The 26,340-nt window shown below is 38.1% G+C and overlaps 1 protein-coding gene across 5 annotated transcripts in view; it reads left to right on the top strand.

Moving 5' to 3' along the window:
* GABRG3 (gamma-aminobutyric acid type A receptor subunit gamma3) overlaps positions 1-26,340 on the top strand; it is a 299,388-nt gene that overhangs the window by 222,081 nt on the left and 50,967 nt on the right. For 4 of the 5 annotated variants that reach the window (XR_012056994.1, XM_072932274.1, XM_072932267.1 and 1 more), the window contains exon 6: positions 21,943-22,080. The exons of the other annotated variant lie outside the window; for it this stretch is intronic. Coding sequence is in view for 3 of the 4 variants with exons in the window: in XM_072932274.1 (XP_072788375.1) it covers positions 21,943-22,080 (138 nt within the window). In the remaining variant the exon portion in view is untranslated. The remainder of the gene's footprint in view (positions 1-21,942; positions 22,081-26,340) is intronic. 5 annotated transcript variants of the gene reach the window in all.

The raw sequence follows: 26,340 nt of genomic DNA, 5'->3' as shown, positions 1-26,340 counted from the left end.
TAACCACGTTTCTCCAAAAATGCAGTGTCGTTATGCCAGGCTCCTTGCTGTGTTCTGCAAACTTTTAATTCATTACTGAGGAAAAGCTATCAATACTTTTTCATTATTACAGTATCCTTTTGCGCTGAAGGTGTCACAGAGGGAGAAGCAGGCCAGATGCCAATTGCTTTCACAGGCGTCTCACACATTCAAAAGTCTCTCATGAAATTCCCAGAGTGGCCCTTATTTCGTGTCTGGTTTTCATTCCTTCTGAACCCAAGTGTAGATTTAACTTTTTCTTCCAGGAAACATTCAGGAAAAAGGAGCTCTGAGAGGAAATCTTACAGGTAACCCCACAAGATGGTATTTACAGCGATTGAGGCCCTTCCTTAATCTCTGGTATGTGAAGACGTGGTGTACATGAACAGCACAAGTGCTAGCAGGTCCCTTTCACATTGATGGGATTAGAAATTGCGCTGTTTACCAAAGTATTTAGGCACTCTGGAATGAATAAGGCAATTCAGCTAGATGTCTGGGATGATATCCTGGATGGATCCCTGAGGTTCCTGGGTCTGCTCAAGTGCTGTAATCCTTGTGCTCTGAGCGCCAGCAGGGAGGAAGCTGTGAAACACTGGTTGTTTCAGGCGTGGCCCCACATGCAGGACTAGTGGAGCATGACTTCTGGGTTTGGCTCTCTTGTTTCTTAATAACTTGGGTGGATTATTAAATAAGCAGGTAGAAAAAAATCTGATGAGGAAAAATTTACCTTCCTTTTTTTTTAAAGCTTAATTAGAAAAAAATCAGAAAAAAAAGCCAAATTCTAGAGAAATCTACTTTACTACTTCAGTTTAGCTAGCTATGTTATTTTTCCTTTGTATTTGAGGAAAGATGTGTGATAATGGGATTTTTAAATTTTTTACTTGAGTGAAGTCTAATCAATTATGTATGAACATTATGTAAATTCCTCATATTTAACAATCAAAAAGGCTACAAAAAGCCTAAGTTTCTGTGACTGATATATCCATTGCATTTTGAGATATCCTAAGCACAAAAAAATTGCTGTTCTATTGATAAAGAAGGATAGCAGAATGAGGGTGGTGCTGTTTGCCTTTGTCTATTAAACTGTTTTTCAGGTCATTTACAGACAGAACTGTTTACAAATTTTACAGTGGCCAAAGAAACCAATATATTCAAGGCTATGAGATTTAATATAAAGAGACTGGGATAATGTTTGGACTATAAAATAAGCTTACCCATACAATATGAACATTTTGAAGGTTCATCTGGAACTTGCAGCAGTACATTCAGAAGTTCTTTAGGATAAGCATTGCAATGTAGCAAATGTGGCTCAAGGCACCAGAGCCCCTCAGTACTTTTTCTGACTTTGTTTTTGGCCTTGTGGGATGATCTGCAGCTGGTCATTTCTCCTCCATGTTGCTTTACCTGCTAGTCTGTATCCAAAAGTAGGATTCAGGCCCTGGCTGGCTTTTCATGACCAGGGCTGAAAGGCAGTTTGTGGTGGACTTTACACTGTCTCCAGAGCAGGAGATGATGTCAGTCAAGAATTGCACTTACCTTGAGGAATTTCAAAGCCTTATCGCTCTCTTTTGTGCAGTTTTATATTTATAAAGCAGAAATTAGACTCCATTCTTCCATAGCAGATAAGGAATTCAAGTTTTGCTTTCCAGCTGCAAAATATGAAAATGTGCAGTAAGGAGATTTTTATTTTAATTATATAAGAAGAAGTAAATGAATTATCCAGGATAAACATTGTGTCTGTGAAAGATTTAGTTCTAAAGATCTTTTCTGGATACATTTTTTGTTTAATATGAATACCAGAGATGAAATCACAGGACAGCTATTCAGTTTTTCCTTCTCGGGGACCATACCAGTGAACAGTGCACTGGTTAACTATAGTTTTGTCTGGCACAGAAAATGGGATGGTAGCCACCTCCTACAGTCAATGCTCAAGGGCACTGTGATTGTCACCCTCTTTATACATAGCAGCTGTAGAGTAATCATCATTTCAGCAGCAATTGACCTTGCAAATATAAGGTCCTGAGGCAGTGAAATGGTTTACAACAAAGCTGCTGGAATGGCATCCAGGGCAGAGATCAGTACTGGTGTAGCAGCATCTAAGACTGAAAACAGGAGTGACTATATTTGTTTCCCAAATACATAAAAGAAATGCTTTTTCAGCAAAGACTGAAGAACACTAAAAGAATAAACACGTCTCCAAGCAATTTGGAAAGAAGAACTCACCTTTTAACTCTATTTAATATTGCAAGGAAGGAAATTGTTCTGGCTCACACCTGCGAGTATGCAAGGACAAAGGAAATGGAGCATTTTATTTACATAAGATCTCTGTTGGTAAAAAAACCAAACATTGGTAGATCAAACTGGGCACTAAATCTAGTCCAGCATCATGTTCTTGCAACAGATCATACCTGAAGCTTCTGTGAAAGTCTGTAAGCAAAAATTAAGTTAATTTGATAATTTGGGAGGCTGTCTGTGTGAGGTTTCTGGATCCTGCACATGTGTGAATTGGATCAGAGCTTCAGTCAGATCACAGGCTGATCTGTTCTGGCTCTTTGTCTTGCTTTTTTCTTATATTACTGCTCCTTAGGAGTCCTAAAAGACAGCAAATATCTGTTGATTATTGCTCCTACTGATGCACAGAAGAAATTTACAGCAATCTTCTGTCCCTCAGAAGGCTCGGGCTGCCAGGCAGGACTGCTGTGACAAGGCAGCAGGGTTCAGCAGGGTTAAACACTGCGATTCCCCTGGGTCCCAGTGCCCAGTGCTTCCCGAGGGCTCCCTGTGCCCCTTCACTCTGGGCTTCCACACTGCGGTAAAACCAGGCTGTCCTGAGAGCTCGGGTACTCTTGCTCTTTGGCAGGTGGCCCAGTATCTGTATAATTTCCAGAGCTAGTGAGCACTGCTAGATCTAGCAACTCTGTGTTGCCCAAATTAATGATCCAGCAGCCAGAGACGTATGAGAGGCTAACCAGGTGATAAAATGACAAGGCTATTGATTTTTGCTATTTTATTCAACCTCAAGCTGAAGTGCACTGCCAAAACTGGCAATCTTGTGATGATGAGAAGACCTTGCACCCATCAATGATGGCAGATTTCCTGGAAGCAGCTGTGGTAGCCCTTCTGCCTTTCTCTCTCCATAGTTGACTCCATTACTCCTCCAAAGATTCTAAGACCTTTCTTTCCAATACTCTTCTGCACAGTTGGAGATGTCCTGAAAGGAGATGAGGCTTTCTCTCTTTCCCAAATCCTATTTAATTGTTTAAACTTTTAATGTGTACATCCTGGTATCTTACCTGTAGGCTTATTTAATGTTTTGGGAGGGTTTTTTAATGATAGTGTTGATAATAACCATCAATGGGCCATAAATTTTATTGTCCATTGAGAAATAATTCTACTTTTTTAATTTTCTACCTCTGAATTTAATAGCAATCTCTTTCCATTTTTTTAGTCTATGGAGAAACATCTAGAAGCATTCATGCCACCTTTTTGATGTCATACATTTATTTAAAAGCCTTTGTCAACACCTCTTTGTCTTTTTTCCTAAAATAAACTGTCCCAAACTTTTCAATGTCTCTTCACACAAATGTAGTTTCTGAAACCAGCTACCCCCATAATTTATCTCTCACTTGTTCCTATTCTCAGACTTTTTTAAAAAGGACAGCTGGAGATGAACGCCTTGTTTCAGGTGCTCAGGCACTTTTTAATGGAATTGTTACATTTTCAGGCTGATTTTCCCATTCTTGTTTGTTCTAAAATTTCATTTGATTACAGTTCATTTTCTGAATGCTGCGGCCCCTTGGATGGCAGGGCTTTCAGTTAATTTCTAGAGTTGCTGAAGCTTTAATTTAGACCCTGAGAAGCTGTTTTAATAACTCAGACATTACACTAGTCTGCAGCAAAGAGATGACAAGGTTCTACCAGCCAATTATTAGTTATTGCAAGGAATCACAGATACCAAATACGTTCCTGGTAAAGTGAGATGTTTTAGACTATCATCACTGAGTTGTAAGGTAGGTGTGATAGATAAAGGAATTAGGACACTTGACAACAAAGATTCTGCTGCACACCTGAGTCTCCTAAAGGAAAAGGCAAAAATATTTGCATAACTCCCCTTGGCTGTATGGCAATAAGCCACTTCAATCAGATCTGTTCTTTGGGGAAGGACAATAAGAATATCAAAACTTGGAGAGACACACTGGAGCTGAATGGGATTTATGTCATCTTGGAGAAAAGACATTCTGTCCCACAGATAATCGTCTTTAGCCCTGCCTTTACAGGCACCCCTAACAGGTGCTCTGTCACATGGCTCCCAGTCTTGGGTATATCTCATCAGTAACCAGACATGAGACGTCTTGTGAGACACCACATATCACTAGATATGAGAAAACTCAACCAAAATTAGTCCTTGAGCTATATATATGTTATATAGCCCCCAAGAATATTTTTTCTCCATTATAAACATGTGCTTTCTTCTTAAAAGTGGTTAATCCAATTAAAGATTGCAAGAAGCAAGAATTCCCCTCAGATCACCTGAAAACATGAATGTCTTGAATCATCCTGAGCCATAATGCCAGGTTATTTATTTCAAGCAATGTCTGACATCTCATTGTAACCAGCGGTTCTGCAAGCAGTGATTGTCCTTCAAATGTAAAGGAATGTCTGAATTTGGCATCATGCGTCTCCATTACCACCTCATGTGGTTCAAAACAAGATTGAAAAAAATACAGAAAGGAGCACCATTTTAATCAAGAATACTAATCTAGGTGTCGATCTGTTTTAGCAAAGCACTACATTTGGAAGACTTACTAGTACCCTATTTAAAACATATTAGGCCAGATTAATATCCAGAGAAATGCAAATTAAAGCAAAAAAATAAAGAATCATTTATAGTTCAAGGACATAAATATATAGCAATATGATCAGAGTAGTCAGTCATTGTAGTTTATGGACTCTGTTGTTGCTATATTGATTTGATAGGGTGTATATCTTCCCTACTGCTTGTCTACTAAATCCCTTTTTTTGGGAACATTCATGTAATAAAGCTATGGAAGGGAATGCAGAAGCTTGTGCTCATGCCGTGATTGTTATAAATGTCTGCTACCACAGCATTTGACTTCAGCTGTGTTTTTTTATGTTTAAGCAATCATCATGATCATGATGATATAGTTTTGATGGGCATGTGGATTTCCTCTCCATCAAGCATCTGTATCTGCGTAGGAAACCTATTGCAGCTCCTGGAAGTGAAGGCTGAGTGATTTCCGTAGTAATTCAAATTGAGATTGATGTCAGGCTCCCTGGTCTTCACAAGTAGGGAAGAAGGAATAGAGAGAGCAAGAGCAAACTCAGCACAGCCATGTTTCTGTATTCCAACCTAGGGACAGGGAGCACCCACCAACATACCTGATGTGTCAAAACCCAGCAGATTTTAATCAGAAGTACATGTGGCTGTTATCTCAGCCAAAAGGATGGGGAAACTGGATCACTTTTTACTGTTTTAAATTGAGTTGTAATTGAAAAACTAGCAGTATTTGGCTAACTGGAAGCAATTTCTCCTTTCATCCCTTATTTCCTCACATTTTATACAAACTCTGCTGTAAGCAGTCAACGTTAAGGTTAGACTTTGAAGTCCATTTTACAGTTAAAATGTACTTCATATTACACTTAAATACTGTACCTAGGTGAAGAAACCTGCTAGGCAGCCTATATAGCAGTATCAATGTCTACTTTTCCATATGTCATAAACCAGTTTTAAAACGTATCCAGTTTTGAAGGGTATTGCTTGGCTTCATTATAACACAGATAAGCAGTAGATACCAGCTCACTGTAAGATGCAGGGTCTGAAAAAGCACATTTTCACTCTTAAAATTCTCTTGGATTCTGTGTAGTTATAAAGGAAGCATGCCATCTCTTCAGATCCTCTCTGGCCATTATAAACTCCTTTTAATTACTATTACCAATATCTTAATCTCATCATGAAGGAGAAATATAGGCCCAAAGTAATTCTCCAGACACTGGACAACATTTTTTAAAGATAAGCAGATTAAAGGGTCTCCAGCCGTCTGAAGCATCTGCACTACCAGGAAAAAAAAAAATGAAAGCTATGACTCTTTTTTCATGTAGAGGGCGACCATTTGCACAGTGTGCTCTCATATGTGCTATCATGTTCTGAAGTGAGGAGCACTGCAGCTAATTTAGTGTCTCTGACATGCTAATTAGCATCTTTGGAAACATGAGAAATATATACTTTTCTTTTAATAATGTGATGTCTTTGAGGCCCAAAATAGTTAAGTATCACAACAGGAAGCACTGCAGAGAAAATGACACTGTATATAGAGCAATCAGGAAGAGACTGAAATTTTATAAAGGCAACAATAAACACTTAAAATACTGGGCACCACACTTATGCTCTCAAGAAGGTTAATGAAGCATAGAGAGCATCCCACCTCCTCTCCACCGATGCACCAGAGAATGCATAGACAATTTCCTCTCTCACCCATTCCCCAGCATGTCACTTCTCTGATTCTTTGCACCCAGACATGGGATGGTGAACTCAAGGGTGACTCACTGTAAGTTATATATGTCTGTTGATCAGAGAAAAAATAAGAAAGAGAAATTAGAGTGGAGGTGGTGCTTTCAGGAGACAAATACTTTTTTATCCTAGTCTCCTGGGGAAAACTCCATGTTCTCTGAGGACAAGCAACTGATTTCATATAACATTCAAATTTGCCTGTGGGTGCTGCTGGTAACAAGTGTGAACTTCAGCCCTCATTTCACTACAAGATAAGAAGAGGGTTACTCCAGTGGTGGAGGGCTGCCCCATTGTTTGCTTTGCTGTGTGAATGTTATTTCCTCCCTTTGAAAGTTTCTTTTGCCAAGCCAGCTGAAAATCCAGGACAGCTGTTATTCTCTTCATTGTTTATTTAAACTGCCAAGTTAGCTGTCATGTGAGAATTTTTTCAGAAATGAGTGGGATTTGTCACAGGTCGTGTAATTTCTGTGCAAGGTACAGGGACCTTTCTGTGAAAGGTAGGGGACCCCATGCAGGCAGTCTTGTGCTTCACTAAACCCTTTCAAAGGAAGCAAAAAACTGAACAATTTGGAGAGGGGATTTTGTACAACTAGATATGCTGCTGTAATGAGTGGGTGGTGAAGCTACTCACCTTTTGTCAGAGATGAAATTTTTATTGTTACTAGAAGTGACTGAAGAACAGCTTCGGGCCTATTATTCAAGAAAAGGAGTTCTAAATTTCCAAAAATTTTAAAGTTTTTTGATCCAGAAATCTTCTAATAGGTGCTCACAGGTTTTAAGCATATTTAGATTCCAGGTGAAACTTTATTCTATTCTTTTCTTAGTGGTATTCACTTTTAAAGAGAAAATTGCAGCTCCCTGTGCCCATACTCATGTGTAAGTCAAAGAGCTTACTTTGGGCTTTAGGGCTCTCCTTATTTTGCTTTTTCACTTGTGCATTGATTCATGTCATCTTTATTTCCTTGCTTTAGCAGCCTGCCCCTGGAAAGCAAGGGGAGGCACCTCTAAGACAGGCAAAGTCAGCAGGAGTCTTCTGTTTGTGGCAGAAGAGTGCAAGTTTCTTCTGACCTTTTTGCCTGTTCCAGAGCCTTTGAAAGCTCATGAAAGACTTAAAGACTTCAACCGATCATCTGACACTTGCATTTGAATGGCTTTACCCTGTGGTTCTGCGAGGGCTGTCTCCACTGCAGCATGGGCTCTGTGTTTTTGAGCTAGGCTTCCTGTCCTGGTGATTTGTCAAACCACAGCTGCCTTTAGAAACTCAAGCAACCTGTCCTCAGTGAACGGGCAAAGAGAATGAGCATCACTTGCATTGGGGTTTTAACCCATCAAGAGGAGGCAGATGGCAGAAAAGGAGATAACTAAAACATCCACCTCTTCCAAAATGCTTTAAGGGAAAGGCAGTGTAATAGGATATAAAAAATTCCAGGACTAATATATAAAATAAAGATACAAGGCCTATCTAACCTAACAGGGTTAAGGTAATGTGATTGCAGCAGACCTGGTATCAACAGTGATCTGGGGCACATTGTCAGTAATTTTCAAAGGAATGTAATTGGCATGAAACCACAGCATGCCATGGCAAAGCCAGCCATTCCAATTGAAAAGTCTGTGCTGGCTGAGAAGCAGAAAGCTGTGTCCAGAAAGCCTTTGTGATGACAGATTTTTGCCTGCTGCTAGCCTAAGGATGAAATCCTCTACTTGTCAGTGTCCTTAGGCAAACCCATTCCAGCAGTCTAAGGGCCATTAAATATGGCATCTGCTGAATCACTGGCTGGTAGTAAGGGAAAGATCTTTTGGGAGGGATGCTAAAATAAGTAGTGCTGCTGGAGAAATATGTGGTGATGTAACACAAAGGAAATGGTATAAAACAGACAATGTCAGGAGACCTGTTGAGAGACTTGGAGCTCCACAATGTACATGTCATTAGGATAAACCGTCATACCTTTTTAAGAGAAGGTGCTCTTCCCCTCCTGGTTTTTTCGGGGGTTTTTTTGTGGCAAAAGTCCTCTCAACCCACTGGAGCAGTGCAGTGTCCAGAAGCATTTCTGGTTGTAGGACTAGAGCACGTTGATATCCCAGGGGCACATAACTTGAGGTTGAGTGGACTTTCTGTGATCCTTAATAAGACTGTAAACTTTTCTTCCTTGAGGGGCATTATAACAAAATGTCTCCCCTATTTGGGAGCTCCTCTTTAAAGAATAGATAATATCTGAGGCTTACTTTCTTCTGTCAAATTACAATAAAATTGGGGAATGGGTGAAAAATTTATTGCAGTAAGGACAGATAGCATGCATATAAACATAGACAATGCATGTAATTACATAAGCCTCATTTCCTGAGCAAACCAAGCTAAAAAAGATTTAATTACTGTTACTTGGCCAAGACACACATGAAGCAAAAGCTGCTGATGTTTTGATTTTCTGTCTGGGGATTTTTTTTTAAATAGTTGTCAGTATGATTTATATAGGGCCTAGAATAGCTGTGCACTTTTCAGAGCAGTATTCAGACTAGTGCTGGGATACAAGAAGAGTACACAACAATGAGGAACTTGGAAAGAAACTGAAATTTGAGCTATCCCAAAAATTCCCCCCCAAAAAAATGTTCACGTATAGGATCTTGCACAAAGATTCTCACTGTTTTATAATGGTGGTTTGGTATTGTTTTCTTGTATTACTTCCTAAATATAAACACACAAACCAAATTTTTTTTAAAAAGGGCTTTTCATGAGCTGGATATACAGATAATATTTTCTTTCAGAAACATGAGCACACATTTTTCAGGAACAAATCTGACAGACCCTGGCAACTGCTTTGTGAACCTGGCATTACTGCCATTTTCGCTGCCACAGAACAGGCTGTTTCACTGTCAGTCACCCAAGGGATAGAAAGCATATTTGTCTGGGACAAAGCTGCCAGGCTTCCAAGCATGCACCCTGGACCACCCTTGTAGCCATAATATTTTGTGTGATGACAACAGCCTGATGCTCTGGAAGGACTTGGGGGGGTGGGCATAGGCTCAGGAGAATTCAGAGCTATTGCAGGCAGTTGTATTCTCTGCTGATACGAAATTATAATGCCTTAAAGCCTTATCAGAAAATGAAGCAGCACAAAACTATGTATGGTAGGTGTGTAGACCTATTTCAGATTTTATCTTTTTCTGAAAAAAGATATTGAAGAACTTGATACTTATTGGTTAACTGCAGGCAAACCTATCCATGAACCTAAGGGCTAAGAAATAGGTCACCCCAAAGAAAATTGAGATGCGTGAGGGAAGCACAGCTTATATCTTTTTTCTATCAGGAAAAAAGGCTTCTGGCTTCTTCGGTGCTACCTCCAGCAGAACTCTTCAATTTTAGAGAATTAATAGATCATCTGAGGAGATTTAGACCATGATTAGAGTCTGGGACCAGAAATTGTGAAATAAACTCTCAGGAGACTCAGTATTTACCCTATTGTGTACTGTAAGATACTGAGATTTACAGTCACTCTGGGAATCTGGAGAGAACAGTAATAGAGCATGACTGCACAGAAGTTTTAGCTAAGCTAAAGTAAAACTAACCAAAATAAATTTAATGTGCTGGAAATAACATACCTGGGTAAGAGATTAAGGCATTGAGATACACAGACACATCAGAGAAAGATCAGTGTAACAAATACATGCATCTCAAAAGGTGAGAAAAGGACATGAAGGATACTTGGACTGGTGTAGTACACAGCACTATCAGCTAATTTCCACCAACAGTTTCCAGGAGCAAATATTGAGGTGGGCGGGAGGCAATAACCAGAGAAGCAACAGTGCAGATGCTTGGAAAGTAATTGACAAACAAAGATGTTGATAAATGTTTCCAGAAAAGTGGAAAGACAAATTCAGTGAATGCAGTATGAACGTATTTACCGATTCAGCATAACACTGTTGCTGATGTTTAAATGAAAAAAAAAAAAACAAAACACAGTGCTTTAATGAATTTGAGTGTGACTATAAATATACCAAAATCCATAATGTGTTCTGTTCATCTGAAATTTCATTCCATCAGATAATTTTTGATGAGCTGTTATTATGATCAGGGACATTACATCTTAGCCATAACTTTTTCAGGAACTGAAAAAGTTCATTTTTTTATAAGCATGAGACAGAAAAAGTATTTTAACATTTGTCTTTGGTTGCCAAGTCTTCAATTTTTTTGCCAATAAGGTGCAAACAAGTCCTACAGAGCTAAAAGTGGGAAACTAGCAAAATATTCAAAAAAATATGTCTTTGCTGCTTTACTTTAAATAGCTATAAATCTTAATTTTGGTGAATTTTAGTGTGTGTACAAATAACTATAAAAGTGTGTAAATGACAATAACTCTACATACAGAATGATAGTAATGATATTAATAACCAGATAGCACTAATTTCTTTGTAAATAAACTGAAAACCCCCTGATTAGAAGAAATTAGCTATAAATAACTGATTTTAATTTTTCAGTGTCAGTTCACATGTTAAGCTACACTGTGATGCAAAGCAGAGATATTAGTCCTTCATAAAAAAAAAGTTTGTATAGGCTTTTTCTTTTCAACAGCAACAACCCTATTCCACATATAATTTAAAAGCTAATTCTGCTTAATTTCAGTTTAAATGAAATATTCTGTTTAGTTTTGAATTTATGCAGCAAATTGTTTTATTCTATGAAATGGCAGTAGTTGAGAAAAACTGTGTTTTCAGTTTGGAGTGTTCTCTTGTTTTACCTTTTGCTATTAATTCCTGATATGTTCTGAGAAGATCTATATAAAAGTCATAATAATCTTGTATGGAAGTCTAATTCATATCCTGCTTCCAATAATGTTGTGTTGACTGAGAATAGTATATTTCTAATGGCTTTTGTAAAGCCATGGGCTTTGCTGATACAGCTTCTGGGAAGCCTGTAATGGGTTTCATGGCAATTTAGAAAAAACATTATTGTTAGCTAAATTTTCATTTTCATGGGTCTGAAAATGTACAGTTCAGGCTAGTCACAAAATACATGGACTATGTAAGCCAAATATCTAGCTACAATGATTTCTGTAATTGAAATTGGATAGAAAATTTCTACATGGGGGCTAGTGTGGATAGATTATAGTGTGCTTATAATTCAAGAAGTTGGACACTGAAAAGTAGATGGATGCCAATACTCCTAAGGATGCTAGAATTATTATAGAATTATTATATTTCATTATAATTCAAATTGTGAATACAAATTTATCTATACATTAGTAGTAGTAGTAGTAGTAGTAGTAGTAGTAATAATAATAATAATAATAATTTTTATATTACAAATTCTTCCTATTCATCTTTAGAAATGCTGGTAATAGGTAACCTCTTTTAACTGCACTCATACTTAACATGCAAATACTGATTATTGAGTAGCACTTAGAAGATAATGATTAAGCATGTTTAGAATAATCCTTAAATACTCCCAGACCCATCTGCAAAACACAAAACGAGTTCTCAATGTTAAAACCCCCATTCATATCAAGTATTCAAATAAAAAGATTAGATAGATTACTTCTCAATGAGAGGAAAAAGCCTGTAATTGAATTATGTTCTCTCTATTTGTTCTCACCTGCCTGGACTAAAAAACTTCACAGGTGTACTTCCTTTCATTTCCTGAGCTATATAACCCTGTGTTGTTTACTTTACTTGCGCTCTGAGTCTTCACCAGAATCTCTGCTTGTTCATTATATATTTTCAGATGAGCCAAAACATATTTTCTCAGCACTTGCTTAAGCAATGCACAAAGTAAACAATGTTATCTTTCTCATCAGGATAGTCTTGAAGGAAATCTTAGTAGTCCTACATGGAGGATACAGTTAATTACTGTAATTAAATGGGTAAAGACAGGATTATTTATCTTGTAAAATCTAGTACAGTTGAAGCTGATACTGAACATTCATGGGCTATTTTTAATCCAAAACACATGTATTTGTGATAAAGAACTTTGATGGAATTTACTTCATTGAACTTGCACTGCTATTTTGCCCCTGATTTTGAGGTGGCCTACATAATCAGTAAGAAAAGAAATATATACTTTAAAGGCCTTTAGAGAATGGTATTCAGCTCCTGCTGGGGTGTTTGAAATCATCTGACCAGAATCTTTTGGTGGCACTGCAGTCCATCCCACTCATGAGAAATTTATGTACTTGCTTTAGAAGGTCATTGTCACTAAGCATCTTTAATAAAAGTGCACTTTAAATAAATGGAAAGGAAGATTGTGTTCTGGCTATAGAGAATATGAGCAGATCAAAGAATTGAAGATTTGACAGATATTCCTTTAATAAACTGAGGTTCATGTTCTACTTCAACTGTTTTATAGCTCTGATTTCTAAAATGTCCCAAGCAAGCCCTGATAGGTTTGGTTTTAAATTCTCATGCTAGGAGCTTTGACTTTCTCTGGTTTATAAAAATATTTTTCATCTGCTTTATTGAAATAATGCTGTTTTCCTCTTTTACATAAGACTGAATTAAGAGCCAACTGCTGTACAGAAAATTGTGAGTGATTGACATCACCTATATCTGCCTGAGATGCTACTTCAGTATGCAGTCACTCAGACTTTGCACATCATAGAAAAAATTCTGGAAAGCACCTCAAAATTTTCACATCCAGCACAAAATTCATGTTGAAATGGTCATGAGAAAATTTTGCACACAGCTGGAGGTTCTTCAGTGGTCAGTGTAAACTAAAAATAAATTATTTTTTCTCTTCTCACTTGAGATAATGCAGTCATCCAAGCACAATATTTGAGCTGCTAAAATATTCATTTTGAGAAGTTTGTTTTCCATTAGAGAACTCAATGTGCATATTTAGCAGTAGCACATCGTTCTTGAATTCTCAGCATCATTCAGTCATTGTTGTAGGGCACATGTGAAAAAAGAAGGGAGTTTGAGATGAGATGAGATGAGATGAGATGAGATGAGATGAGATGAGATGAGATGAGATGAGATGAGACGAGACGAGACTACCATCTCTTTGAATCTCACACTAAATCCTATGGAGCACAGCAAGTGCTCAGGTGAAGCCTCCCATCATCTATGCAGAGCTGGCCATGGTGTCTAAGATCTAGGGGAGGACAAAGCAGCAGCACAGGATTCCAGCAGATTCTCAAAGGCCCCCTTTTTGCCATATATTTCTGAAAACATCCTTTTACTGAGAATCACGATCTGCAGTTTTGCAGCCAATAAAAATGTGAGACTTGGGATACATTATCAAGAGTTTTCTGGACCATGTTACGAAAAAAGTCTGTTCTTTGTAAAGACACACATTTGTGAAGCAACACCAGTTCACTATCAAATAGCTATGTTAGCTGTGAGAAGTAAGTTCAGGGAGCTAGAAACTGAAATTCTGTCTCTTACTTGCATATTTGTTTATAAGAAGAAGATTTCTAAATACCTGAATAATAGAGCAAGTACATATTCCAGAATCATTCACATCCAAAGACAACTTGAGCTAGGAAAACTGCTTTCTGGACATTCATTCTTCCCTGAAAGAGGTTGGTATTGCAGAAAACTGAGGGAAAAATCTTCACATTATTACATTCATAGAAGAGCAGGAAGTTGAGGTGAACTATCCATTCCATGAAAAGCATGAAGAAGACTGCACATGACTAAACAAACTTTCTCTCAGAGTCCTCAATACTCTGATCTGTACCAGAATTCTAGCCTTAGAACAGATAGAATTTATATCCAACAAACTAGATGTGAAATCAGCCCATTTACTGTTAGTGATGTCAGGCATGGGTATGTAATATAGATAAATCAGAAGAATCTGAACATTTAGCAGGTGTTTTAGTTACCAGTGAATTAATTTGTGAAAGAAACTGCTGGACAGAATAATGCAAGCAATTGCTGCACATGTGACTTCTGAAAATTGCCCTTCAAATGAAACTGTTAGCAAGCAGTAAAATTAAGTACATAGATAAAATGCATAGAAAAACACCAATACAAGCTATAAGACGAGACTGTATTTTTGGTTTTAGTTTTGGTGGATTTTTTTCAGAAAAAATGAAAACATTTTCTAAACAATAGAAAGGTGGAATTATAGGGACAATATCTGATAAAAACAACCATTTTCCAAAACCAAATTACTCATGGTACTACTTGTATATAAGTCAAAATATAAATTATTTGGCGAGCATAAGGATAGACCACAAATGTATGATGATGCAACAGGATTTCCTTAGTTTCTTAAGGTACTTTCAAACTAGTCTACCTATCCTTTAGGATCTTATACTTGGAACAGGGAGTTTTTTACTGCTAGAGCTGTGTATGACAAAATCTTAGCACTCCCATTTGAGATGCATTTCTTAGATTTTAGAAGATAGTGAGTACATGGAAAAGCCACATCTCAAAATGACATCAGGAGAAACCCCCTTTCTTTTAAGTCCAATTATGTTCATTTTTCTCAGCCTTCTTTCGCTTCTCATTTTCTCCTCTCCTCTCCTCTCCTCTCCTCTCCTCTCCTCTCCTCTCCTCTCCTCTCCTCTCCTCTCCTCTCCTCTCCTCTCCTCTCCTCTCCTCTCCTCTCCTCTCCTCTCCTCTCCTCTCCTCTCCTCTCCTCTCCTCTCCTCTCCTCTCCTCTCCTCTCCTCTCCTCTCCTCTCCTCTCCTCTCCTCTCCTCTCCTCTCCTCTCCTCTCCTCTCCTCTCCTCTCCTCTCCTCTCCTCTCCTCTCCTCTCCTCTCCTCTCCTCTCCTCTCCTCTCCTCTCCTCTCCTCTCCTCTCCTCTCCTCTCCTCTCCTCTCCTCTCCTCTCCTCTCCTCTCCTCTCCTCTCCTCTCCTCTCCTCTCCTCTCCTCTCCTCTCCTCTCCTCTCCTCTCCTCTCCTCTCCTCTCCTCTCCTCTCCTCTCCTCTCCTCTCCTCTCCTCTCCTCTCCTCTCCTCTCCTCTCCTCTCCTCTCCTCTCCTCTCCTCTCCTCTCCTCTCCTCTCCTCTCCTCTCCTCTCCTCTCCTCTCCTCTCCTCTCCTCTCCTCTCCTCTCCTCTCCTCTCTCCTCTCCTCTCCTCTCCTCTCCTCTCCTCTCCTCTCCTCTCCTCTCCTCTCCTCTCCTCTCCTCTCCTCTCCTCTCCTCTCCTCTCCTCTCCTCTCCTCTCCTCTCCTCTCCTCTCCTCTCCTCTCCTCTCCTCTCCTCTCCTCTCCTCTCCTCTCCTCTCCTCTCCTCTCCTCTCCTCTCCTCTCCTCTCCTCTCCTCTCCTCTCTCTCCTCTCCTCTCTCTCCTCTCCTCTCCTCTCCTCTCCTCTCCTCTCCTCTCCTCTCCTCTCCTCTCCTCTCCTCTCCTCTCCTCTCCTCTCCTCTCCTCTCCTCTCCTCTCCTCTCCTCTCCTCTCCTCTCCTCTCCTCTCCTCTCCTCTCCTCTCCTCTCCTCTCCTCTCCTCTCCTCTCCTCTCCTCTCCTCTCCTCTCCTCTCCTCTCCCTTTCTCTGAGCCAAAATTTTAAGTTGTCTATGAGTAGCAAGAAAATTATTACTTCCTACAAAACCTGGTTCACAGAAAATCATTGTTTTGGAATTATTTGTGTGACAGCAACACCTCTCATTTCCTTCTTTCTATTTTGAAGGCCCAAAAGAATAACTGATGCCACAAGTTCCTCCCAAAAGCTAAGCTACCATGTAATTTATCAGTAAATCATATCAGCGTTCTACATTTCTATCAAATAGAGAATTAGTCCCAGGTAAGGGATAATTAAGCATTACTGTAATGATAGTGACTGGATCCTCTAGTTCTTCATCAGAATTGTATCACAGTTATATCAAAGCAAATTTTTAGGTAGAAAAACTATCTTCAATGGGACATGTATCCTTTAAATTCAGGGCAGTATTATATCCATTAATCTGCAGTCATGATGATGTTCGTTGATTTTTTTGTGAGCTAATGTACTGTTAATAAGGTGTCAATTACTGCTGCAAGCAAACAGGGCAAAGAATAACATTTCTAATTGCTGTAGTTATCACCTAAGTGCAATTATCTAGTACTGCTGAAATAAATCACTTCATGATTAAAAGCTGTCTTTACAACATACACATTTATCTTTTATTATTATTATTACCATAGCTGCTTTCCAAGTACCTAATCCTTTCCTTTCCTTTCCTTTCCTTTCCTTTCCTTTCCTTTCCTTTCCTTTCCTTTCCTTTCCTTTCCTTTCCTTTCCTTTCCTTTCCTTTCCTTTCCTTTCCTTTCCTTTCCTTTCCTTTCCTTTCCTTTCCTTTCCTTTCCTTTCCTTTCCTTTCCTTTCCTTTCCTTTCCTTTCCTTTCCTTTCCTTTCCTTTCCTTTCCTTTCCTTTCCTTTCCTTTCCTTTCCTTTCCTTTCCTTCCTTTCCTTTGCTTTCCTTTCCTTTCCTTTCCTTTCCTTTCCTTTCCTTTCCTTTCCTTTCCTTTCCTTTCCTTTCCTTTCCTTTCCTTTCCTTTCCTTTCCTTGCTTGCTTCCTTCCTTTCCTTTTTTTCCTTTCCTTGCTTCCTTTCCTTTCCTTTCCTTTCCTTTCCTTTCCTTTCCTTTCCTTTCCTGACCACTTCACTGGCATCTACAGAGAATTCAATATGCATTAAACTATGAGTATTGTTTTCCACAGACCTTAAATAAGCTATTAAGTCTCCATTCACTTTCCCTACTTTTGCTTCACTCTACCCTGAAGGGTTCCTCCTGGAGAGACACAATGAGTTGTCTATATACCCTATTTTCTATATTTTGTAAATTTTAAACTAAATGAACTAAAGCATTGCTCTTTCTGCCATCTAGTTGTGCTTAATAAGTTCATACTATCATGAAATCTAAGGTAATACCAATTTTAATACGAGAACTTTCAGGATTCTCCTCCTTTAAAAGCCTTTTGAGGACAAACACCATACAGATACAGGAACAGATCACTGAGAAGCCTCTTCCTCCAAACACCAAGAAGTTTGTATTAAAATTCAGTTTACTTGCCAACAAAGAAGCAACTATAAGGACTGCTACAAGAAAAAAAAATAGCCCAGGCAGATTTTTTAGAAGCATATGATCTCTTATTCACATGGTACCAGAGAATGGTGCATTTGTGGACTTCATTATCCTCTTCTGACCCAGGCTGTGTTTACCGAAGTCTCCCAATTAGCCTGAAGCAGAGTTAACAAGGTAGCATTCAAGGAGGCAAAGTGTTTCTGGCTGTACGGCGTAAAGGGCTGCTTATTCCTTGCCTCTAATTGGAATAAGAGTATCCTCCCTCTCCTGACCACTTCACTGGCATCTACAAACCTCCCTCCATGCCCATGATGTGAACTCCACTTACTGAATACAGGAGCTCATCTTTATGATCACATTTCCCACTGACTCTGAGTCTATAGCTAACACCCATGGAAAAGCAAAATCTTCCCAGAATCCAGCTTCATTTTTCAAAAACCTACTCTTGTCACAAGCATCAGCTTCTGGCAGATATTTAACAGAGCCAATCCTTTTGTGCTTCCCCCACATTTTCAGCTTCACTGCTGCTTTCATTAATTCTTCATTGCATACTCTGAGCACAGAAATTTTTGCAAGGCTAACAAGGAGCCTAATTCTGTTATTCCTTCTGATATAAGCCAGGTCTACCTGTGTTACCTGTGAATGTAACGTGTGGGGAGCCAGCACTGAAATAAATGTATTTCACAGAGTAGGTAACGTATTGTCTGAAGAGATGAAAGATGTTATTTATTTTTTCTATGCCTGTCTTTTCATGTCTTGGATACTCTTCTGTTGAAATTTTTTTATATTTTCAAGTGGTCTGTGTCCTTTTTGACATTATATCTTTTTGGCTGTCTTTCCAGCTCTACTCACTTCCCAAAATAACCACATTGTCACATAAAAGAAAGTGAAACAAAGATATCAGGCACTGATCTAAGTTGTCCAGATCAACAACAGCCTTGTGGAAATCAAGGTCAGAGGCAGTTTGCACAAGCAGGCATCAATGGTCATATTGCAAAAGTTGGACATTTTTCCATCAGTGTTGATTCCTGTAGCAGACATGCTTTAAGGTTGGATAAGAATGCTCATGGCCAGTTTATGGTTGCATATGCCTCTTATCCAGCCTGGTGGTGTTTTTGACCTTGACCATTTATTCTGTACATTGGTGGAGCCTTCTGCACAAATCAGTCTCCCTAAAAAGAAGTATGAACATGAAGTTTAAATATTTTTAACCTTCAACTTCTAAATTATATGGTGGTGATGTAAGAAGATCTGGTAACATGAGTCCGATTATTTCAATAATAAAGGGCAAATACAGGAAAATCCAGAGAATCTCAGAGGCTGTCATGACAATTTGCCTTTCTGTTAAATAATTTCACCTTCAAAATGGCAAAAAGTGGAAAAGCAAAGACACTATGTTTCTTTGATGAAAGTAAACACAAGGCATTACATAGATACTTTCTCTTGAGCTCTTAAAGAAATAAACAAATTTGTTTTGACCTGATTTTGCAAAAACATGTAGTACCATGTTACAAAAAGCCAGATGATCAGAGTGGTCTCTAAAAGCTTCCAATATGGTATATAAAAGTTGTAGCACTGCCTACAAAACAGCCTTTGGGCCAGAAAGTAGGAGAATTTAATCAAATAAAATGATGAGAGGGAAAACTATGTTGTTGACACCGACTTGGTTGAGGAGATCCTGAGTTGCAGGTTGCCAGAGCTCAGATGGCTGTAACACAGAACACGCACTTGGTTGTCTTCTTCCAATGCCATCACCCTTGACATCTTACTGGCACCTGCTTAAAATCCTCCAGGACCTCCTGGAGGCTTGCCCGACTGCAGTGTGAATGTTTTTACATAACCTAAAGCAACTTGGAAGGGCAAATACACCTAGCAGAAGTTTGTTCAGAGTCAATAACTTGAAGCCACAAGGCCAAAAATTTAAGATAATTTACTGTAGTTTGTCATTCTGGAAAAATGATTAAAATTTTGATGAAAAAGAAGCTGAACAGTAGAGGCTGTATTTTCTTGTGGAAGTACTGAAGTCTCCAGTTCTGATATTTGCTAAAATGAAATATTTACAGGACTAGAAACAATTAGGCTGTGTACAAGAAATATTGAATATCACCAAGAGAAGAACCATCATGAACAGTCTATTCTGTAAGTTAAATGAATTCCAGGAGTGATATATTGTCCAAAGAGATATGTCACTCCTCCATAAAATTATTATTCTTTTAAATAATTGAAAAGTGAAGTCAGCCACCTTGCACCAGAGCAGAACATAGTAGCAGTTATTTAAGAGGTTGAATCTATAGTACTTCTCTCCCATTGAATCCCATTGAATCTATAGTACTTCTCTCTTTTGATGTAAGCAATCAAATAATTGTACGAACAGATCTCAGCACCTGTGGATTGAGGAACTATTGAAATGTAATGATGGTCTCCTGAGGTCAGTTGCTTATGATTTAATGATGATGATTAATACTGAAAAGAGAGACTTTGAATCTGACCTTTCTTAGTTAAAAATAAAGGAAAAATCTTGAAGAATGAGAGTCCATGAGCTTGTTCCTGACTACATGTTCTTGTCAGGATAAACAGCTAAGCCTTGGTTAATGTGATAGCAAGCCTTCAAGCATAATGAGAATGTGTAATGGAATTTTTTTTTTTTTTGTGGGGTTGTTATGAGATGAAAAGAAAGGAGTAAAACTCAAGACTAACTGGCACAATTTTTTCAGTGAAACTTGGGGAAAAGATGTAAAAACGTTTTGGATCACTTAAAAACAATGTATTAAAAAATGTATTTTTTATTTGCAAACAAACATTTTAATCATTTTTATTTACAATGATTATAGTGAAATTTAGTGAAATTTATCTGAGAAAGGGACTCCATCTTATGTTGCCTAATATTCAATTTAACACCACCACCCCCCACCCCGGTGCAACTTGAGGCCATTTCCTCATCTTATTGTTTGTTACTTGGAAGAGGAAGAAATGTAATCAGAGGGTTTAGTCAAATAGGAGCCAGACTCAAGAAGATTTCAGATCATTCAGGGCTATGGCTTGGAGGCTCTGCAAGGCTTGACTTTCACTGTATCACTGCATCCTCTGACATAATCTGCCAGCCAAAAAAATTAACCTTTAGGTCAATCTCACAGACTTGCACAGCAGAATTGGCAGCAAAATCTATTTGGCAGCAAGAGTTTTCACAGAGAACAGTGTTCGTTACTCAGTTGGGTCCTTCACAGGTTATTTCTTTATTGACATGGATGGCAAGTATACAAATGTGACATTTTAAATTAAGACATAGTGATTTTTTTAGTCATTTTTTTAGATAAGAACTAAAGGACTTGTGGCTTCTTTTCTTGCTGTGTTAGTGAGAGGGATAAATATACTGCTGATACACCTTACAGCAGTACTCTGGCAGGGTGGAACCTAAAACAATATTTAAAAGACACTCATAGGAGGAAGATGTCAAGGAAATAGCACCATGACCAGAGAGTTTGTTTTCCAATGCAAATATAAAAATGGATCAGTTTTCAATGGGGAAAAATAAATTACTGATGTGACAATTATATTAACCATCTATTGTTGTTGTTAGGCTTTTAATTTGCCTTGTAATCTACAGCTATTATATTAATGAGATGAATAAAAATTGATTGTATTATGCATTAGAGAACAATCTAATTTTAACAAGCACGGGTGGGCTCTTGTTTTCTAGATGGTTTATTATTATGGTTTAGACTGGTTGAAGATTTATTGGACATGGATTGGAAAATGCCATTCTCTAATAAAGAAGAAATTAAAAATTGGCAAAAGAATTAATATGATCACTGAGTGCCAAACTGATAAAGACTTTCAGCAGTAGAGATCAGGTGATGCCTCATTAACTACCCCAGACTTCAGAAGAAATATGGTAGCATAATCACTTTAAAATTCCCATACTAATTAAAATTTTGCTTTCTTTTGCGCTGTTCTGTTTCTTTCTGAAGTACAGTAGCACACCCCCCACTAGAATTATTGCAGCTTTTAAAACAATGTGTCTTTTTCAATTGTTCATATTTAACACTGAGAGACTCCTCATTTTTTGCATTCTATTGGTTTGCTCAGCTTCTTCAGAGCTTATGCAAAGCAGCATACTTCTGTGCCTGGACCTCCGGTTAGTACAGTCAACTGCATCTCTGAAGAGATCTGTTTGTGATAGAACCAAACTTATTTTTTCTATTGTTCAAAAACAATGATTTTGAAAAATCACAGGTTTGCCAGTATTATGACTCTAATTTTGTGAACATTATGTCTCTATTTTTCTGTGCCATACAACTCTGGCTGAATGATGCCACTTAACTCACTGACAAAGCATCAGATCAGAAATTTAGGTGTTCCCAAATAGCACTGAAACAGTGAACAGATAATATTTTGCAGAACATTTTTTAATTAAATGCAAAATATTCATATGCATATATATATATTAATTTCTAGATGGCTATCCTAAAGAGGAAATGATTTACAGATGGAGGAAAAATTCAGTGGAGGCTGCTGACCAGAAATCTTGGAGGCTCTATCAGTTTGACTTTATGGGTCTCAGAAATACTTCAGAAATTGTGAAAACCTCTGCAGGTAAGAATGGTACAAATGGTAGTGCTTTTTCTGGAATTCAAATTATTTAAAAACATTTATCCTTGTTTTGTTTTCATTCAAGTGCAAATTGTTTTACTATGTTCCAATGTTAATTTGAGAAGCTGTAAATTTCATACCTCAAAAATATTGAATTTATCTTGATTTTTGATAATCCTTACTCTTCTAGTGACTTCATAAACTGAGGAAAAAGTGTTTGCTTGATGTGGCTATTTGTTGTAGACTTGAAGCTACTGTATGGTTCTCATTCCTCGTTTATTAGGCCACTCTTGTGTTGAATCTGTCTTCACCAAAAATTAAAGAGAAAGATTTTGAGCACAGTGGTAGGTTAGTGAAATTAAGAGACTTTCTGTACTTAATAATTCAGACAATGGTTTAATATTTTTATTTATATTTTAAAGACATTCTCAGTTGATAAGTGCCTTTGCTAGTAACCTTACCAAGTAATTGCAATTAAAATCTAATGGTGCCTATTCTATTTCTTCAGAAATATTGCTGTTTCTTATAATAACACAGTAATAGAGAGAAAAAAATATTTTAAATGGAATAGATATTATTTGTACTGGATAAATTGTGGTCACACCATGTCTAAACTGCAGTAAGCACCATCATTGCCATGATTTGGTAAGTTTCTCACAGTTGCTGAGGGAATCTGTTAGAATCTTAACAGGTGGTGAATTTTTTGAAAAAATATATATTTTTTTTCAAAAGGTAAGCAAAGCTAAGCTATTGTTTTCAAAACACTGTGAATAACATTCACAATAAAAAAAAATTATAAATCTATGAAACTACTGCTGTTTAGTCCTGGCCCAGTCATTAACATCAGCAATGAATTCTTAAAATTGGATAGCAATTTTTGTAATGAAAAGTCACTAAATTTTTAGTGAATATGTTGAGCTGGTAGTTTAGCAGGAAAAAATGTTGCAAAGAGGACACATGTGAAAGTTCAATTTTGTTATGGATAGAAAACCTTTTAATTTGCAAGTTGCTCAGGAATGCAAATTTCCCATAAATTGACTCAGGTACAAAATGCTAAATCATTGAAGTATTTATGTATGTGCTTTAACCCCAGCTGGCAGCTTAACCACATGCAGCTGCTCATCACTTTCCCTGGTGGGATGGGGAGCGAATTGGAAGAATAAAAGTGAAAAAACTCATGGGTTAAGATAAAAATAGTTTAATAGGGAAAGAAAAAACTGTGCACCTAGGCAAAGCAAAACAAGAAATTAATTCACTGCTTCCCATGGGCAGGCAGGTGTTCAGCCTTCTTCAAGAAAACAGGGATGTTGGAACTAGATGATCTTCAAGGTCCTTTCCAACCCAAGCCATTCTATTATTCCATGAAAAAGAATTACCAAGTTAATATAACACCAGTGTCTTGATAAACAAATCTATTTAACTCTGTCAGGAAAAAAATATATTTATAGAAGTCTTACTTAAATAAATGGATGGAGCAGAGAAACCTATTTCTTATGTTAATTTTGGCATGTGCCCGCATCTTATAAAGATGAGTGAGTTGAAACATTATTTTTGTATAATTTCTCTTGCTGTTTCTGCTCAGCCATGTTTGTGAGTGCAAAATCCAACAGCAGTGTTTAACTCAAGTTACTGGAACCACATGATATTTCTATTCTCCTAGAGGCACCACAGTGACAGAAATTTGTTGACAAACTGAAGCTTATTCAAAAACTGAACTGCCTCCCCCACCAAAAAAACCCAAAAAATCCCACCAAAATAACCCAAGAAACCCAGTCAGGAGATTGTGGAGGCTAACTTGGAAGAAACAATGTAAAATGTATGTGTCATATTGTCACCTGTAGTTATTAGGTTAGAAAACTGAGTTGTGCATTTCACCAGATATCTAAAATAGGTGTCAAGAAACATATGAGAGACATGAATAAATCCCTGAGTTTGCACATGGACCTGAGTTTTCATGAAATAGACTATATTTTGTTACTCTGTAGCTTAAGGTAATTTCAAAAGCCAGATTTACTGAATGTCAACAATATTTACTGTCAATAGCACACCAGGGCCAGGACTTAAGAAAAAGTAAATACATTGGAAAACTTTGAGTATGCCCCATGTTGTAGTGTAAGGAGTACCAAAATAGAGTGAAGGGGGCAGGACACAGTGCAGTGTCTCTGACAAAATTCTGCAAGTACCTGTTGTGTCTAAATATATGTGAACAAATAGGATAAAGGGTCATCTGTACTCTGGGACGTGCCTGTTTACTGAAGTAAAGCCCTACCCAAGAAGAGAATTAGGGAACCCACAAAGCTGCTGTTTCCTACTGTTAGGACAATCTGTGATAAAGGCTTCTTACAGGTGTTACATCTCCTTTAAAGCCATGCCACGGAGGGCTGCAGGTGGTCAAAAATAGATGCCAAGTTCTGACATGGAAGATCTGTGACATTTTTACATTCAAACTACCTGGAGAGGAAGATTGCCCTGAGGCTGCCCCTAGGACACTATGGGGATAGGACTCACTCTGAATTTATGCTGCTCCTCAGAGAAGCCATTCCTACCCTATAGGTCTGTCTGGGGCCCCTCTGAGCCCTGTGGAAGCCCATAATAGTCCCAGCAGTCACCACCCCTTTGCAGGCTCGGGACAGAAAGGAAGAGCAGCATTGTTTGGAGTGCGGCACAGGGGATCATTCCAATTAATAAGGTGGAGTTGAGAGAAGGGAGGAAGGCTGGATACCACCAGCAGCTTTCTTAAAAAAAAAAGGTACTAAACATCATCTCTTTCTCCCAAGGAAAATTATGGAAACTACTATTACAGAGGGAATTTAAAAGCAGACTAGGCATAGCATGAGAAGATCTACTGCAGAGACCAGTCCCACACTAACAAGAAATGGATTAAAAACCCCAACTTCTTTTTTGCTTACACCTTCCTGCTTGTTTATGACACTATTACTTCTCACTAAATTACATCTATATAATGTGAGAGCTGCTGCAGTGCTACCTTCCTATGAACAGCTTGGGGATCTCTTTTTAGCTTCTCTTCAGCCATGTTCTGGGTATAATGAAGAGAGGTCACACTGACCACACAGCAGCTTGCTGTGTTCTTCATTTGCATTAAGCCCTTTCTTGGTATTCATTTTCACAACAGAATTATTAGATTTAAGACTTGGAAGTGTTCTGCTTTTTGATTTTTTTCAATCTTTCCAAACCTTTTTCAGACATTTAAATAACCTTTATGTTAATCTATGACAATTTCAGAGGTACATGATTAAGAAGCCAGCTGTCACAGAGTGCACTCCAGAAGTTCAAGCAATGCGTAAAATGTCATCTTTTGCACTGAACCAGCAGTGGCCTAAATTATTAACACAGTGTTGTACTTTGCTCTGTTTTTTACAATAATCTGGCAGCCCAAAAAGTCTTCATTGCCACCTGGAAAAAGTGTACATATTTCTTCTGAGAGTATTTTTTTTTTAATTTCATGCTAAGATATAAGCACACAAAAAAAAATTAAATATCTACTTCAAATGATGATTGCATGCACTAAACAGCAGAAATCACTGTGCTGGTGGTATGGTCATGGACATATATCTGGAACCCTAAGAAAGTTCTCACTGTCAGGCGACACCAAATTAATTCACAAATACTGACAAATTCCTCTGTTGCCATCTGGCAAGGTACTCAGATACTGTAACAAGAGCACTTGCTACAATGTCAAATAAGGCTGACAAGGATAATTAAAGTGGAGGGAGTACTAAGCCGCCTGTGAGAAGGACAAACTGCATGTGTAGAAAAAATGTGCAGATTTTAAAACTGCAAGTCAGCCAATGGAAAGGTGACCAGAACAACAGGAGAAAGAAAAATGTCATCTTTAAAAGCACTCTGTGAGTTTGCAGTAAACTTCAGGTTTCTGAGTTCTAGACATCCCAAATACACTTTGACGGGGGTGGGAGGCCAGGTGGGACATAGGAGGGGAACAAAGACCAAGAAAAACCCACAACAGAATTATGGAGGACTCCACAATTAAAGCTCATGGAGTGAGTTGTAGTGCTGCTTGCACTTTTCTGTCTCCCTCAGAAAGTCTATTCATTCTTTTAAAAGAATCACTGTTATCTATCACTGTTAGATAAATACAAAGACCCTGTAACTCTTGAATCTTATTTTCATTTACTTAAAAACTTCTTTGCATCATACAAGTATTGTTTGTATTCTTTCTCAGATGCCTTTAGCCTGACAGATTTTTGCAGTTCAAAGGGCCTTTGCATAAATAAATTCAAGATC

Source organism: Taeniopygia guttata, chromosome 1 (genome assembly GCF_048771995.1).
Source record: "Taeniopygia guttata chromosome 1, bTaeGut7.mat, whole genome shotgun sequence".
Taxonomy (NCBI): Eukaryota; Metazoa; Chordata; class Aves; order Passeriformes; family Estrildidae; genus Taeniopygia; species Taeniopygia guttata.
The sequence above is the reverse complement of the archived record's forward strand: the minus strand, read 5'-3'. Positions and strand labels throughout refer to the sequence as shown.